The sequence below is a fragment of the Motacilla alba genome, chromosome 14 (genome assembly GCF_015832195.1).
Source record: "Motacilla alba alba isolate MOTALB_02 chromosome 14, Motacilla_alba_V1.0_pri, whole genome shotgun sequence".
NCBI lineage: Eukaryota > Metazoa > Chordata > Aves > Passeriformes > Motacillidae > Motacilla > Motacilla alba.
In genome coordinates this window covers 1,388,037-1,405,282 of record NC_052029.1, presented here as the reverse complement: position 1 = coordinate 1,405,282, position 17,246 = coordinate 1,388,037, and the positions used below count along the sequence as shown (strand labels likewise).

The 17,246-nt window shown below is 53.3% G+C and overlaps 1 protein-coding gene across 8 annotated transcripts in view; it reads left to right on the top strand.

Moving 5' to 3' along the window:
- The window catches only part of CAPN15 (calpain 15), a 56,225-nt gene continuing 38,979 nt past the window's right edge, over nucleotides 1-17,246 (top strand). Inside the window, exons 1-5 of one of the 8 annotated variants that reach the window (XM_038150975.1) lie at nucleotides 3-336; nucleotides 5,554-5,935; nucleotides 6,024-6,208; nucleotides 8,840-8,880; nucleotides 16,235-16,554. In XM_038150975.1, coding sequence (XP_038006903.1) covers nucleotides 16,379-16,554 — 176 coding nt within the window. In that variant the 5' untranslated portion in view covers nucleotides 3-336; nucleotides 5,554-5,935; nucleotides 6,024-6,208; nucleotides 8,840-8,880; nucleotides 16,235-16,378. Of the gene's footprint in view, nucleotides 337-5,553; nucleotides 5,936-6,023; nucleotides 6,209-8,839; nucleotides 8,881-8,902; nucleotides 14,615-16,234; nucleotides 16,555-17,246 lie in introns of those variants that run through there. The other 7 variants (XM_038150977.1, XM_038150974.1, XM_038150973.1 and 4 more) reach the window with 7 other exon arrangements.

The following is a 17,246-nucleotide window of genomic DNA, read 5'->3' as shown; positions in this document are numbered from 1 at the left end:
GCTGCCCGGGGCTCCTCCGGGCCTGCCCCGGCCCCGGCCTCGAACCGCCGCTCCCGGTGCCCCTCTCGGCCGCCGCTTTCCGCTTCCTGCGCGCGGCGCCCCTCGGGGCTCGTAGTCCCGCCGCGCTATTCACGACGGTCCCTGCGCTGTCTCCGCGCCGCACGCCCGCGGCCGGGACGGGGCGCTGCGCCACGGCGGCGGCGTAGGGCGGGCGCGGGGCTCGGGCGGGCGGGAGGAAGGGCCGGCGGGGCGGCCGGAGCGGGTGCGAGCTGCTCCGCCCGGGGGAACGCGCGGGGCCGAGGGGACGGAGCGGCAGCGCGGCGCCTCCACCCCCAGGTGAGCGGCGACGGGGGCGCGGGGGAAGGGAGCGGGGACGGGCCGGCCGCCCGGGGCCTCCCGCCGCAGCCCCGCGGGCCGCGGCTCCCGCCCGCGCCGGGGGTCGCCTGGGGCTCTCCCGGGCGGAGGCGCCGGTTGGGCCCGGCCGCCCCCGGGCCGCCCCGCACCACCTGTTGCCGGTGGGCCCGCGCGGGGGCTGGAGGCCGGGGCGGCCCGGGGGGGCGGGCGGCGCCGGGGTCCCGGCTCGGGGCTGCGCGGCGGCCGGGGTGCCTTGCCCGGGGCTTTGGAGAGACCTGGGGCTGCGGGGGCCCCGCTCGCGCCCCGGCCCGGCCGCACAGCCGGAGGGGTTTTAACAGGCTTGAGGGTCGTGCAACAGCCGGGGGGTACGGGGCGGCTCCGTGATTGCCCGCGTTAGGCTGTGTGTTAGGCTGCGGTGCCTGAGCTGCCTTCGCCCCGCGCGGCGAGATCGCAGCTCCCGCCGCCTCCCGCGGGCAGGGGAGCCCCGCCTGGGGCACCGCCGAGTGCCGGCTCCGGGCTGGAGCACGGCAGAGCCCCCAGCACCCCGGGCTGCCTGTCCTGCAGTTCTTCACTCTCACCTCCAGCTTAGACACCCGTGCTGAGGCTGAGCAGGGTTTTATGCAGAGTTTCCCATGCCTCTGCGAGTTTGCCCTTTAGAATCAGTTGACTGGCTATTATCCTTGGGTCTTGCACATCCTAAGGCTGTTGGGTGCCAGTGTCTCATCAACACCCCTGGATTTTGCTGCGTGTCAGCTCAGCTGCAGTTGAAGCAATCTCCAGCCTCCAGGTCCTGGATGCAGGAGTCTTAGAGGATGGAAAAAGCTCTGTACTTGCCAGCCTCTCCATTTACTGAGCTTTCTCCTCTCCCTGCTCCTGGGGTACATCCCCCCAAGCACCAGGAAACAACTGTTCAGGGTGATCATCCGTGGGCCTGTTAGAGGAGATGGCTTAATGGGAACGTTGTGTTTGAAATGTCATACTGTTTCCTCCAAGCTGGGAATCTCAGTGGAGCTTTGCTCTCCGTGTGCCTGCAGGCCCGGGATGCGGCTGGGTGGGTTCCCGTGGTCGGACAGAAGGTTATGTGGGAATTGCTCGCTGCACGTGGCCTGGGGCACTGGTGCAGGACAGTGCTGCACTGCTGTGGGTGGGTCAAGAGCTGATGGAGACTAGGAGATGTGTTTGGAGGGAGCCAAGGTGAAGGTGAAGGGTGCGTATCCCAGATTGTGGCTCTGAATGCAGAGATCTTGCCACGCTTTGCACGTTGTCACCTGGGACTCGGAGGGACTTGTGCTTCAGGGCTGTGCTCTTCCCTAAACTGGAGCAGACCTGCGGTGACAGACTGGCTGCCTGTGACTCTGAGAGTCTGCTGGTGGCTGCTATTTGTCCGGCCATATTTTGAGATCCTGCTGAACAGTCTGGCTTGTGCCCCTGCATGCACCAGAGCAGGGCTGAGCTGTCTGAGCATAACCTGTCCAAGGCATGATTCAAATTACCCTGATTTTATGTGTGTGGGGATATTAACTCATTTCAAGTTGCATCAGCTTCTGTTTGTGTCCAAGGCTTTAGCAGTTGAAGGCAGAAGGCAAGACCCAACATTGCTCCCTTCCCGGGAGGGGTTGAATGGCTGGAGAGCCCTTTGAAGGTCTGATGTGACTGGCTGGGTTTGCTAAGCCCGATTGCTTTGGCAGGAGGGAGAGCAGCCTCCTCCAGCCTGATGACTTGGTGCATAAGGGAACTGGAGGCGTGGGCCAGGCACGGTGTCTCCTGAATTGGAATAAATCTTGAAAAACAACCCAAAAGTGCTAAAGTTGCACGTAAAAAAGGTCAGGCATTGTGCCCAGACTTGGAGCTGTCTCGTGGTGGCAGAAGGGCTGGGTGACTCCATAGAGGAGCCTGGATGCCCTCAGCAGATGCACCCCTCACTGTCCTGCTTGCTCCCCCCTTGTCTTTGCTCTGGGCACCCTTTATCTTTGCTCGGAATTCTGCTGGCTTTGCAGGGGGAAGCGGCCACAGCCCTGGTGTTCCCTCAGCTGAGTGCAGTTGGCTTTAACTCGTGAAAAACATGCTGCTCGCTTCTGTCCCAGAGGTTTTGTGGGAGCTTTCCAAGTTTGCGCTGGTTGACCATGAGATCTAGAGAGAGACTCAGGCTGTGTTGTGTCTCCGTGGTCGTGTTGGTCCCCGCTGCTGGAAACATCACCTGCTCCTAGGTGGAGAAATGCAGTTTTCCTCCCATCTTCCCACTTCATCTGAATGGCTTTGTTCTGACCCTGCCTGCGAACAGAGGGGTCTGGGAAGGATCAGACCCTGTGGCTTTTCTCCAGGTGAGGATTTTTATGAAGCAGAGGGAAGCTGGAGTGAGGGGCTGTGGCTGCCTGCAGTCCAAGGAGGCAGATTTGTACAGTGTGTGTCAGCCCAGTGCCCTGCCACCATGGCTCTCTCCCAGTGCCCAGAGCTGGGGAGAACCTTGTGAGCCCCCGATTTGCTGGAACTCAAGGTCACATTCAGTGCAGCCTTCGGTGGGAAAGCTGCTTATGCGGGTGGGACAGGTGAGTCAGTGGCTTCCTCCTCATTTTCTGTCATAATCCCACTGTGGAGCGAAGTGAGCTGCCTCCCTGCTCTTCTGCATCTGCCTGTGTTCGCCTCAACCTTGCTGCTTGCTGTTGGAGCCTTCCCGAGAGGCTCCCTCGTCTCCAGGCCACAGTCACTGAGCTGGGCAGGGAGGAGCAGGCTGCTCCGAATTTCTGTCTCGTTTGCTGTTTGTAGTGTTGACACTTGCCTTGTGTTTAGCAATGGCAGCTGAGGAAGCCAAGAGAGGCAGAAGAGCTGCTGCCTGCTCACGAGAAACATTTAACTCTTGCCCTCACAGCTCCCTTCCCTGCGTGCTGGCAGCTCTCAGGTTGGCTGAGAGGAAATGCCAGTGGTGTTCCCAAAATTAGTTTGTGTTCAGTTGCTCAAAGGATGAGGAGGGTTTTTGTGTGCCGTTTCCTCTTGCTCTGGAAGAAAAAAACGCTGGTGCCCTGGTGCCTGGGCAGAAGGGAGAAGGGGGAGCCCTGGCAAGGAAATAGGATCCAGAGAAATGTGTCACCAGCAGAAAGAGCAATTGTTTTCTTGCATTTCCATGGCAGAGCCTTGTCCTGTTCAGGCGGCCGTGTTTGACAGCCAAGATAATACATTTATATTGATGTAATTAGCGGGACGTGGAGTTTGCTGAATGGCTCGGGGGCAGCCTGCTTTTCAGACTAACTCCAGCAAATAGATCAGGGAGGATTGGAAAGCTGCCGTGGGTTGCTGGAATTGGCCCGTTGGGTTTCTGGAGGTTGAATACATAACTGCTGATATTTCCTATTGTGCTGTACCCTGCCTATTTGAAAAGAAAATAACTCAAGGGAACATGGGGCTATTTTTGCCAGCTTGAGATGATCAAGTTTGATTTCTAAAAACTGAAGCCGAGTCTTTAGGCTTGCACATTAAAACCAGTGTTGGAACCATATCTCTGTTCCTCCACAAATGCGTGCCTCCACACTTTGCCAACGGTGTAAACTCTAATGAGTGTTCATAAAAAAAGAAAGAGCTTTTCTGTTCCTGCAGTGCAGCCCCTTTTGTAGGAGATGCTGTGGGCCTGAGCAGGCTCAGCATCAGGGATGATGGCAGTGACTCTGTGTCAGGGGACTGAGCTGGTGTCCTGCCCCAGCCCTGGCATTTGCAGCCCTTGCCAAACCTCAGGGTTATCAGTGCATTCTCAGTTTGGTGAGATGGAGACCAAGACCTTACAAAAAGCTGTTGTCCTCCTCCAGTGATGCTGCCCATCTGCATTTCTAATGTGATGCTTCCAGTGGCACCAAAATTTCCCCTTCAGCATCTGGTTCCCAATCCCAGCCCAGGTGATTTCAGTCTACTGAGGATATCACAGGCAGCTTCCCAACTTGTGTCCTTCTGCTCCTGTAACAAAAAGGTTTGCTGAGAAAGTTACTCATGGACAACTTTGCTGGCAGCAAATCCCCTGTGTTTGTACTGGTCCATGGAAGTGGGAACACAGCACCACGGTCTTTGTGTGCCGAGTCCTGTCCTCTGCTGTGGCCATCCACAATCCACAGAGCCTGCAGCACTGATGTAGTCAAGGTCTTGCTCTCCAGCTTGCTGCTTGTCAGTCTGCTTCTTGCAGACTCTGGCCAGTAGGCAGAGCTCAGGAAGTCCTTGGAATTCCAGCCGTGGCCAGCAGGTCTGTGCTGAGCTGCTGGGTGCTGAGTGCTTTCCCTTCCTATCCCATGGAACGTGCAAGGATACTGATGTGATGTGGCCCTTGGGGGGTGCTCTGTCTGCTGGTGTTGGTCTCACTGCCTCCTTAGCTCTCCTGAATCTCCTGCCTTTCAGTGCGGGAGCAGCTCAGTGAGTGCCTTGGAGGGACTGTGGGCCTGGAATTCCCTGCGTAGCTGCACAGACCCTTGGGCTAAAAGGATTAGGGCAGTCCTTTTGAGCCTGAAGAGTTCCTGAATCAGTCCCTTATTTACTCATTACTGGTCCCGAGTGGTGTTCCTGGCCCATTCTGTACACCCTCCCTCTGCTGCCCTGGTTCTGTTAGCAGCACCTGTCCAGGTGTTGACCACAGGGCACCTTCTCCCCACTGCCTGGAATTGTCAGTGCTGGGGAGTGCTGGAAGAGAAAAGCTCTTTGGGAGTTCACCATGACCTGCCCTGGGGGTATCATACTGCATCTGATGGTGTGGCTGTGGGGATGGTGAGCAAGGTGAGGGGGCAGAATGGAGTCCCTTGCTTTGCCATGCTGCTAAAGAGGCTCACTGATCACATGGTGCCAGCTGAATCCTTATTTTTGTCCTCCCTCCCCATCCTAAAATAGAGGAAGTGAGAGTGTGCTGGAGAGCCAGACACTTATGGACAAGGGTTCTTGTTGCCTCCATCTGCTAAAAGCCTGTCCCAAAGGAGACAGCACTTTCCCAAAGCAGGAATTTCATTAAAACAGGTTGTTTTGAGAGCAGAGAGTAAGAAGGAGGAAGGGGAGATATCTCAGAGGAGAGAGGTTTGCCGAGGCAACTACTCAAACGTCATGGCTGCTGGGGGTGGGATGGGCGTGTTTGGCATAATCAGAGGAATTTGTACTTCATAATCTCCAGGAGATGTAGCTGGTAATGATGTCCTGGCTATGCAGGGTAATTAACATCTGTTTCTGTATTTGAACATTCAGGCAGCGTGCCCGGCCAGACATCGCTGCGTTCCCATCCGGCCCCTCGGGAGATCCTGCCCTGTTGCTAATTGTTGAGAGCTGTCCAGAGTCCTCCTCCATGTGATCCTGCTGTGCTCCATCCTGCTGTGCTCCCGAGGTGTGCCGTTCCCTGCTCTGATGACAGCTCCCACCAGGATGCTGAGCAGCAGCCGCTGGCAGGGAGAGAGGCCAGTGGTGGGCACGGAACTATAAAGTCACAGCCAAAGGTTCTGAGAGTACGAGTGAAGAGTCTGAGCTGACCCAAAAGCTGTCTCCAGGGGGGACCAAGCTCCAGCTGGATGTCATGGGAAGCTCTGCGAGCTGGAGTTCAAGGGGATGCTGACTGAGGGACCAAAAATGTGAGGTTGGTTGTTTCTGCTGGTGCCATGCTGATGGGCCTGGAGTCTCTGATGTCATCTATTCTTACGTGCCTTTTTTCACTCTCTGTCCAGCAGCTTGGGACAGCAGCTGCTCCTTTCAGGCTTGGTGGGCTTCCAGTGCTCGGTGCAGGGACCTTCTAGCATGCTCCTCCAGCCAGGCCACTCAGCGGGTGCCAGCAGCGGCCGCTCGGGACCAGGGACACCAGGCTGACCCTACAGTGACTGGCACTGGACCTGCCAAGCAGGAATTGTGTTGGGTGAGAGCCTTTTCTGACTCAGCTGGCACTGGGCTGGGCTGGGAGGAGCTGGAAGGAAGGAGACCTCTCCTCTGGTTTGTGAGCACAGTTACCCTGCTTCGTGTCTCTCATGCCTCTCATTCTTGTCTTTCTTCCTTGTTTGAGTTCCTCCTTTGAGTGTTTCTGTGCTGTCTGTGTGAAGGCTACGTGCTTAAATGGGTGGGGGTACCAATGTCCTCTGGCTTCCTCATGGTGAAGAAGGAACTGTGAAAGTGGAAGAGAAATTGTGGGATCTTCCAGCACCTCGCAATCTTAATCTCACATGTGTGTTCCAGGGTGTGTTTGAGGCAGTGCAAGGGCAGGGCAATAAATGAAGAGACTCTGTGTAGCTTTGCCTGCAGTAACCACAGAGCTGTGGCAGTTCCCAGCCCACTGGGACGGAGAGGTGACTGTTGTGCCTTGTGTGGCTGAGCTGCTCTCTGCCTGGGCATTCAGAGCCTGGGCTGTGGAGGCAGGATGAGGTGCTGGGAAGCCAGTCTGAGCTTGGACTATCAGGATACATTTGGAGCCTGTGATGTTGTTCTTGGATTCAGATGATCCAGGTTGTTGTGGCCTCATCCAGGCTGGGGCTTTGGATTAATCAGATGGACACTAGTGCTTGCTATGTGGTGGCCCATCTGGTCTGGCTGGTTGTTCATGGACTGGCTGGAATCTTTATGTGTTGTTGATGCCCAGCCACAGCAGAAAGTCTGCAGGAACCTCTCATGGCTTTGGTCAGTGAAGCTGGGCCATGAGCACTCTGGTGTTTGAGTGGTGACTGTCACCAGACAGGTGTTGGTCAGATCACCACCACGGCTTCTTCTCATGGCTGAGAGGGATGAGGTGGCACTCCTGCTCTTGGACCTCTTTTGATACACCCTTCCAAAAGCTCCTGCCCTTGTTCCTGTTGCCTGACCTTGCCATGTCCTAGCAAGCAGAGCCTGCTGGAGGGAGCCTGGGGGTCTGCAGCACCACACAAGGCTCAGGCCTGTGGATATGTCTTGCAAGGCATGTGGGAGTGGCTCCAGTAACATGATCTCCTCTCCATCTGCCCTTTTGGTTCAGGATGTAGCCAGCAGCCCTTGGTTAAAGCTCAGCTCCCTCCTCATGCTGGAGGTACCTTGCATGGCTGGCTGCCTTTGCTCCACCATTACTCAAACCATCTGCATTGTGTTTCAGCCCTCTCAGAGTACAGCCTTTTCCTCATGTGACCATTGTGTTTGTTCAAATGACTGTTTCCAGAAAATATTGCTTAAGGTGTGTGTAACTGAACACATCCTACAATTCCAGCTGGACTGGTGTAGCTGAAGAGGAGCCACTTGTGATGGAGACAGGGAGCCAGTAAAACTACTCTGGTGAGGAGAGGGGAGGATTGTGGTGGTCTCAGGCACTGTTTTGTTTGTATCACTTCCTTTGTACCAGGTGTTATTCCACACCTGTAATTTCAATACAGTATGATCTCCTAACAGAAGCAATGGCATGGCTGCCACATCAGTGTGCAGAAGGATTGATGTGTTTTTCAGGTGTCATCTGGAGGTGAAGAGGTGGTAAGCAGTAATGTGGTGCTTTTTTATTAAATGATTGTGCTGAGCTGTGCTTCCCTGTTGCTCAGAGAAGCTGTAGCTGCTCCATTCCTGGAAGTGTTCAAGGCCAGGTTGGATGGAACTTGAAGCAGCCTGGGATAGTGGAAGGTGGCAGGGGGTGGTAGGAGATGGGCTTTAAGGTTCCCTCCAACCCAAACCATTGTGTGATTCTGATTCTAGATGAGAAACTTCCTCTCTGCCCCCTGAGTCTGTCCCACCTCCCTGTTCTCTTCCAGTTCCCTGTGCTCCTGGGGAAGGCAAAGGCCTCTTGTGCAGCTCTCAGCAATTATTGTGCTTTTATCTCTTGGTTGTTTGTGATGGAAATGCCAAATGGCACCATTGTCTGACAGGCTTCTTCCACCTCTGTGCTTGCCTGAGGCACAGCTAGAGATGTGTTGGCTTAAATCTAGGCCAGTTGGTTGGAAATTGGGACGTGGTGCCTGATGAAAGCCAGGAAAGGCCAAATTGCGTTAAAATGGCAGAAGGAGACAGCCAGGTGCTGCTGCCTGTGTGGCTTGGGCAGGGCACTGCAGTGAGGACTGGAGCTATCTCTAGGAAGGCATGCAACTGGATGTGTCTTGGGCAAATGATATATTTACTGTCTGTTTGATCTGTGTTAGAATTAAAGCTGTGACTGGAGTGTCTGGGGACAGTGTGCTCAGGGGACATCTCCACCTCCTGCCTCTCAAACTTTGCTTTCCAAGTCTGTGCCCTGAGTTTTCACTGGCTGTGAGACTGTTTCTTGCTGCAATTCTCTTCCCCTCCCTTCTGCAGTGGCCAGCCCTTCATCTGCTTATCTGTCAACTTAGCACGATGAAGATACAATCCCTGCTGTCCTTTTGGGAACGACCTCATGTCTGTGCTATGTCTGGGCCTCTATGAATTTGGGTTGCTGAGTGACTGTGGGGAAGGAGCTTCATGGGTCATCAAGTCCAGTTCCGTGCTGCTGAAGATGGGCAGTCATCTCATGCAGGTCATGAACTTCTCCTGGAGCTAATTGTTGGAACTCATGCTGTGCTTTTTCCCCCAGTGCTTCTGGAGCAGCTGGTCCAGAGGTCTGCTCCTGGAAAGGTTAGAAACCCTCCTCAACTTCCAGTATCCACTTTTCCTGGGTTGGTTTGTTGTGCCTGTGTCATTGCAGAGTGTTAGCTTGCAGATGAGATGATGACTTGCACATTTTTTTCCTTCCCTGGTTCTCTGTAACCAATATGTCCTGCAGCAGTTGTGGCTCTGGATGGAGATTTGTCCTGAGAAATGTGCTGAAGGCTGTTTTGTTTTCCCATTTGGGCAGCTTGTGTTGGCTGGGCCCATTTGTTTCCTTGTTGTGCTTTTGAGTGTTTTAAGTGCAGGTGGAGCTGTGAGCTGCGCACTTTGTGAATGTTAGTGAGTACAGAAGAGCACTTTATGTGCTGCTGTCATTTCTGCCTTTTCTTTTTTAATGTTTGTCCTTGCTACTTGTGCCACCTTGCTCCTTCAGGAGGGAGAGATGTCAGAAACATTTGAATCAAGGTGAACCTGATAAAGCAGTGTATTGAAGAACCAGTGCCTGGCTCTTACTCGTGGCTCTTATTCATGTTTATCTCTAGCTGTGAATGTGCAATAACAACAGTTCTGTTCAGCACAGGCTGGCACAGCCTCAGACACAGGAAGATCTGCTGTTTACCAAGCAACACTCTGCTATAAGTGAGAAAGAGGGGAAAAAAGTGGTTTATTGCTGCTGGGTAGCTCAGAGTGTAGTTAAACCTTTCTGAAAAAAGAAGAAACTAAGAGCACATGTGTTACTCAAGATGCATTTTTCCTGGCAAGAGTCCCATGTGTGTACTCTTCTTGCAAAGCGTCCCTGCGTATGCTCCTTCCCATTCAATCCATAGCATATCGGGAGCAGGCAGGCAAGAGCTTCCTGTTTTTATAATGCAACTGGTCTCAGCAGGCAGTCTGTCGAGGTGATTTTTCAGCCTGACATCTTTTGTAGCTGGGGCAGCCTGTGAGCTGAGTAGGATGGCAGAACTCTGCTGCAAAGATTATAAACACGGGGAGGAAAAGATCTGGAAATGAGATCTGCTGGTAAAGCTTCCCGGGATTGGATGCTGTGGCTCTTGTTGTTTTGTTCCTTCCCCTGTGAGTCTGCCTGTGGCATTTCCTCGCTGCTGGTGCTGGGAGGGCCCTGCCAGCCCACCCACGCCGCCTGAGCTCCGGAGTCCCCCACAATTGGCCGCGAATTGCGGGATACATGCGGCTCGCTGCACTTCAATGGAGCAGTGTTAATTGACTTAATAGAGCACTGGGCTTGGAGGGATTTCGTTGTGTGGGTTTTCTTAAACGTGTGTGCACTCAGACCCTTCTGCAGCAGTGCCCTTGTTCCCATTTTCACGCTTGTTCAGAAACTGCTTTGCAGTTGTCAGTGGAGATGAGGTTTGAAGTTAACCCTTATTTTGAAAATTCCTTCCTGCTTCTCCTCTTTTTCTCCCTCCAGCTTGCGATTAAGATGCTGATTGCCCTTTCAGATCTGTGTAATCCCTCTCTCAAAGTGACCGGGATAGATTTCCAGTAGCTCCCTGGATTATCTGTCACTGGTTTACAGTGTCCAGTGCAAGGGAGAAGAGGAAATTTTGTTCAGACTTTGATGGTAGTTGCTCTGTGGCCAAGCTGGCTCTGCAGTACATCTGCTTTTCCTATCAATCTTTCACCTCACACTTCAGACACCTCTTCCTCTGCCTGCATACTTACAAAGAGTCAGTGCTGGGCATTAAGTGCAGCTTAGCCCAAATCAGCTGCTGTGTATGAGTTTCTTCTGGGCTAAAGTTGGGCCAGAACTGGTTTCAAGGCAGATGAAAGAAGGTAAAGACTCTCAAGCTTACCTTTGCACGTTGGTGTCTGTGGCCAGAGACATGTGCTGCTGTTCTGGACTTTGTAGCACGGACTGTGAGATCCTGTTCTGTGCTGGTCTGGGACTCCAGGTTCAATTATCTTGTTACCTCGTTAATATCCCATCTGGAAATCTGCTTCCAGACACTAGGGATATCTCTGCAAGTGGTGTACAGGTCTTATTTCTCACCAAGACCTGAAAAACAGCTCACTTAAAGCTTCCTGTCCCCTCAGTTTCCTGCAAGGCCAGAATATCTGATTCTCCTCCCTCAGCCCTCTGCCCCAGAACAAACATTTGAGGGGGTGAGTTTCACCCTTCTCTCCCTTTTCTATGTCCTCCCATCTGCAGTGCTTGCACACTGCCTGTCATCCTCGTGTCTTGCACACCTGAAGAGTCCTTGGCCCTGGCAGGTAAGGCCGAGCTTTCTGAGTCACAGAGCCCTGGGGAGCTCTGTGTGGAGCACGAGGGCTGGAAAAGCCCCCATACCAGCTGAACGTGCCAACCACTGTCCCATCCCTCCAGTTATACCCCTGCCTCAGTCTGTCCTTGGAGGTGCCTTCCCACCCTCCCCTGTTAGAAGCTTTGCAAGGAATTGGAACTTGCTGACACCTTCATTTCCTGCCAAGACTGCAGCACTTGGGCTGGCTTGGCAAATGAGGGCAGGGAGAAAGAACAGCAAAACTTTGTCTTGTCCCCAGCTGTGTGCAGGACACCTGCTCAGCACAGACTGTTCCAGCTCGCTTGCTCCTGCTGCACTTGAGCCGTGGAGCTCTCGTTGGGTTGGCGTTTGCAGCTTGGGTTTCAGTGCTGTGTCTGCCTGAGGTGGGTGTCTTGTTGCTTGTCTGCTCTTCCTGTGCTGCCTTGTGGAAAAAGAGAGGATTTTTCCCTTCCTCTCCTGGGGTTACTGCTTTTCTCAGGGTCATCTCAGCCAGGTGGATTCTAGCCGTGCTCTTCTTGCTGCTGGTACCTGTTTTTTTGCATCCTCAGGTCCTGCCACTCTGCCTGGAGCTGGGGGCTGGCTAGATCACACAAATGCTTGAGCTCCTTTCCCTTCCTTGGCTAGCATAACACCATCAGACTTTCCCCTCTGCATTCTTAGCTATCCCAACCTGCTCTGGCACTTCATAACCTTCTTAGGCTGCCACATCTCGTGCTATGCACCTTCCAGCCCTGCGCACCATTCCCTGCTTGCCTTGGCCTCCCTGGGCACGTGCCTCCTTCAGGAGAGATGTGCTGTGCGTGGAGGCAGGATTGGTGGGAGGCCAAGGGTTGGCCATTCCTCCAGGATATCTGAAGTGCTCTTCTCCAGCTTAATGCCCCCACACAGCTCCAGCTCCTGCAGCTGTCCCTGAGCTCCTTGGTGTTTAAGGGTGTGAGTCACATCCTGCCGTCCCCAGGGAGGAGGCTGCTCCTCCAGGGCTGTGTGTGGGCACTGGACAGTGAGAGCTCTTGAGGAGCCCTGGCTTCTGTCTGCCAGCAGCAGCTGACATGGGACTGAAGGCAGAGAGCTCCTCCTCTGCTGGTGATGGTGGTACCAGGTCCCAGCACATCTGGTTCCACTGGGAATGGTCATTCCCCCCAGGCTGCCAGAGCTCCAGGAGTGTGTGGACAATGCTCTCAGGCATGGGGTGGGATTGTTGAGGACTCCTGGTGCAGAGCCCGGAGTTGGACTTAAGATCCTTATGGGTCCCTTCCAACTCAGGACATTCTATGGATCTTTGTCAGCCCCCAGGCAGAGGAGCTCACACAGCAGAGGGAGGAGAAGGGCTGGTACTTCAGCTTCAGTCTTAGAAGAAAGTCTTCTGCAGCTTCCTCTGGGCACAGCTTTGAGGGATGTGTTTCCCTCAGGTACATGGTGAGCCTTCTCTTGGGCCAGCTGCTGGCCCTCACCTCAGAACAGAGCTGTCTGGAGCTCAGTATGTCTGATGGTATTTTCATTCCTGGATCTTCCCTGGAGCAAGGGAGTAGCTCAGAATTGACTTGATTTATAGGCTGTGGGAATGGAGGAATTAATGAAGTGGCAAAGTCTTGTCCCTGAGTTTCTGAGGCTGAGAACCAAGAGAGGCTGGAAAATTCAAGCAGGAGCAAAACTGACTCGCACCACGTGGATAAATAAATTACTAGGAAAAGGAGTGTGGAGGTATCCCATTACAAAGAGGGGCTGCTGCACGTGGGACCAGCGGGGGTGAGTCTCTCTCCCTGGTTTCCTGGCTGCAGCAGCTCCAGGGACCTCTGTCTCTTCTTCCTGCTGCGTGTCAAAGGGAAGAGCTTGGGGCTGATGCTAGGAAAAGTTGATCCTGCGACTTCCTAGATGCATTGAAACACATGGGCTAGTTCCTTTTTTTTTTTTTTTTCTGTCTTCAGAGCCAAAAGCTACTTTGAAACTGGAGGGAAGGAAAGGGGGTTGGGTAGATCCCCACCCTTCCTGCCTGCTCCGTTGTTGCACGAGAGCTGGGGCCCAAAGGGTCAGCACTGCTCACTGGCGTGGAGGAATAAGGTTATGTGGAAGCATCCAGGCAGCTGCTTTGCTGTCCTGGCAGCAGGAGGAGCTCCATGGGACAGCTTTGCTGTCCTGCACACTCTGTACATGCCTGCTGCCCAGGGTCTGGAGGGGGGGGTCTGCATTGTGTACCACAGATCAGGGTAAGCAGCTGTGAGTGGCTTGGGGCTGGCAAGATCAAACCTGGTTTCATTTTGGAAGCGATATTTTGGGAGCAGTTACCCAGCATCAGTTCAAACCTGGTAATTATTGCAGCTGCCAGGGGCAGAAAACCAAAATCCAAACTCAGCATCTTGCTAAGGTGCTTAACTGTTAATTTCCATGAGTGAGATCCACCCTTCTCAAGACACTTCAATCTGTTCACATTGTTGCTTCCTCTCCAGATTAGATAGGTGGAATCAGTGCTTTGTTAATTAGAGGAAAAATCCTGCTCCCTCCTGCCAAGACAGAGGGACTCTTGGCAGTTTGCTCCCTTTTAGTGACTGAAGCCTCCCCTGTTCAGCCACGTGCCTGCAGGTCATCTCCTGGGGCAACTCCCTGCCCAGTGGCAGAAATTCCTCAAAAATAAGGCTGAGTGCTTCCAGAGTGGCTTTCTTCTTCTTTAATTGACCCCTTCCCATTCTGGAGTGCAGTTTCCATTCTCACCTTGACTTCTTGGAGGCTCCTCATTTGCTTAGTGTTGGCCAAAGGCATTTCGGAGCTCAGCATGGTGAGCACGTACGTGCTTTGCATTGGGTTGTAACGCTGCTGCCACTCCTGTTCTCAGACTGGTTCGCCCTCTCCCCACCTTTGGTCAACGCTCCCCCTTCAATATCATTCATTGGCTGCTCTCACCTGGCATGAGGATGACCCTGAGGAGAAGGATTTACTGCTTTGCCTGGAGAAATCCGATTTCATGCAGCACTAACAGCCAAGCAGCCCAGTTAGACCAGACAGTCTCGGAGATCACTCCGACTTAGCTAGGTTATCCTCCCCCTATTTATAGCTCCCTTCCTCTCCCAACTCCACCCACCGTGGGGTTTTACTGCAGGTTCTAAAGCAGGGCTCCCAGCCTTTCCCCTCCCTGCAGAGCAGAGCTGCCTGTTCTGGCTCCTGGCGTGGAGCTGGCAGAGGAGACGGGCCAGGAGAGCAGCACCACGGTGGGAGCCGGCAGCGATGCGGGCAGCAGGCATGTCTGTCTCCTCTTGGGACGAGCTAAAACTGGCATTTCCATGGGCAGCAGGAGGAAGCAAAGGGTTCTGCTTTACCAGCTTGAGGAAGTGATCTTGAACCAGGCTGTGGAATTGCTTTATGTGGCAGTTTAACCCTACTCAAGGGGGAAAAAGGCTACTGACGCCTGGGCGTCCTTCCTCTGTTTGGCTCAGCCTGCATTGAGGGGCTTTTCTACCCATCTTGCATTTACTTACCTATTTTATCATGATAGAACTTGAGTTTTTGAGGTAAGAGACAGTTTGTTCTTCTAGTAGGTGTCAGAGTTGTATCCCCTGTGCCTTTGCTGCTGGAGCACGTAAGGCTCCTGGGATGGGATGGAAGACCCCAAGACACCACAGGTGTGGGATGACTGATGTCTCCAGATAGACTGAGCTGATGGTATTTGGAAGTGCTCTTCCCCTTGCATCGTGTGGTTTCATTTAGCCAGAAAATCAGATTTGTTACAAATTACCTGCTTGAATAGCAGGAAATGAGAGGGGATGTGCCTGGGATCCACTTTGGATGGATGTGCAGAAATCAGTGAAACCTTGCTGTTGGGTAGTGGGGACGTGGGGGGGCTGATACACAGCAGGGAGGCAGCCCAATTAAAACAAGGAGGAGGTAGGGAAAACCATGTTCTTGGGCTTTTTTTAGGTTTGTTTGGTTCATCCTGGCTTTGCAGGCTACAGAGACCATGACAGAGTAGTTAACATTCTCCAGTCAATGACCTAATGCAGGCACATTCTGGTACTGAGCTTGTAACAAAATTACACCTGTTCCTTGAGCTGCTCCTGTTGGGACTCTTGTTATCTATCAAGGCCTTTCTTGATCCTTTAGATCAATCCTGGGATTGAAAAGCTGTGTTTTAGGACACCTCATCTCAGCCTTTTTAAGGCAAAAGTAGTTTCTTTGCAAAGGTCTTTCTGTGTTTCATTCATCTCCTTAAGTCCTGGTGGGTAATTGAATAAGCTCAGCTGTGCTAATTTTTCCATCTTCCTTGTTTCTTCTTTTTTGCTCTGTTAAATGTTACCTTGATCCACTGCTCCCAACACGCATCCAGATTGTCCTGCCTTTTCACTTGAAGGAGAGATGTGTGTGTGTTTAAACTTCTTTTAATACAGAGGACATGAAAGGTTTCTGGAGTTTAATTGTGAGGATGCTTGAAGAATAAATTCCTAAAAGTAGGAAAGAGAGAGGGAGAAAAGGAGGAGCAAAGCCCCAGACCTGCTTCTGTGGGTAAGGGTGTGCTCAGGATCAGTTAAAACTTGCCTTGGGCTGAAAGTAAATAGTCACAGAAAATACTTGCGCAGATCCCCAGTCTGTCCAGTTCCAGTCCTACCGCGGTGTTAGTGGGAAACAGGAAAAGAGGAATATTTTTTTTTACATGTAAGCACACAAACCATCCAGTCCTTGTGGCTGAGTAACTAGAAGTGGTGTGCCAGTCAGAGCCCAGACTAACCTGGTGTGTGTGGTCCCCAAGGGCTGCTGGTTGGGCTCCAGGTGGGCCTGGCTTGTCCCTTTTTCTGCTTCTTTCCTATGTGTGAAGGGCTTTGTTCTGGGTTCTGCTGTGCTCCCCTCCATCAGTCGGTGCTTCCCTGTGCCTGGGTGCTCCTGGTGCTTAACCTGGGGGGAGCCTTTTCTAGAGCCCCCACACTCCCCATCTCCAGCAGCAGAAGCTGGACTCAGTGGCACAGCTCTTCCCTTCCCAGTGAGCTCTGGGATGGGGGACCCTGATCAGCGCATGCATTGATAGGCTTTAAAACTGGACGGTTGTTGCTGAAATCGTACCTTATCTTTCTCTCTTTTTCTTTCCTTTTTTTCCCCTTTGTCTGTGTTTGTTTGTTGTTTTGTTTTCCAACTCTGATCAGAACCGACCTTCCTTTGTCCAGCGTGCTGGGATCTCTGCAGCAGCCCATGCCGCAGCGCCTCGCCCGTTCCACCCGAGCTGCCCATGCCACTGGCTTGGATCTAACCTAGGCTCAATCTCAGCGTGGCCTGGGCAGGGGGGAACCATGGGGAGCTCTGCCTCATCGCTGGCCGCAGAGACGGAGTCGGACCATGGCTTCAGTAGCTCACCCTACCCGGGGCACCCGGCCGTGGGCTGGTATAGGAGCAGCCCCGGTGGCCCCGTGTGGGAAAGTGCCCTTATAACGCGGCAGCACCAGCACTTACAGCACCGGCTGCGAAGGTAAGGAGGAGGGGAAGGAGCCTGCTCACCTGCTCACCCGCTCACCTGCTCACCTCTCAGCTTCAGTCCGGCCGCTGCCTTTGCAACACCAGTTGCTTTGCATCCTACTGAGTGTTGAGTCCCTGCATTCAGAGGCTCAGTTCAGTTCCTCAGTTCGGTTCCTCCAGCCAGAGCCAAATTCCCGCCGATTTGAGTGATGCCAAAGCCTGGCTTTACACAAGGGGCCTGATGTCTCCTGCAGAATGGACTGCAGGACTCATCCCAGCTCTTCCTCCCTCACCTAAATTGTCAAGGTGGCTGCCTGGGAATGGGATCTCAGTTCCTTGTTTGCCACGTTCTCGTGGCTCCTTTTCTTTCTGGCCTCCCAACCACACTGTAGCATCACAGGTGGAGGATTGTGTCTCCAGGTTGGGTGGCACTAAGTTGCAAGAGTTTCTGAACCTAGAAGAGCCAGAGAAGCTGTTTTCATGCAGAAGCAGTGAAATGCTTTTGAGTAACAGATCCACAGGAATGAAACACACCAAAAAATAATTACTCTTAAAAACAGATTAGTGTTTCCAGCCCTCAATTCCTATCCCACCTTGATGAAATCAGCATCTCAGATGTGTCTCTGAGCTGTTGCCTCTGCCCCTTCCGCATCAGCTGCTTGCAGTGAGGAGTTTCTCTTGTTTTGGGGGGCTGGTGTCCTGCAT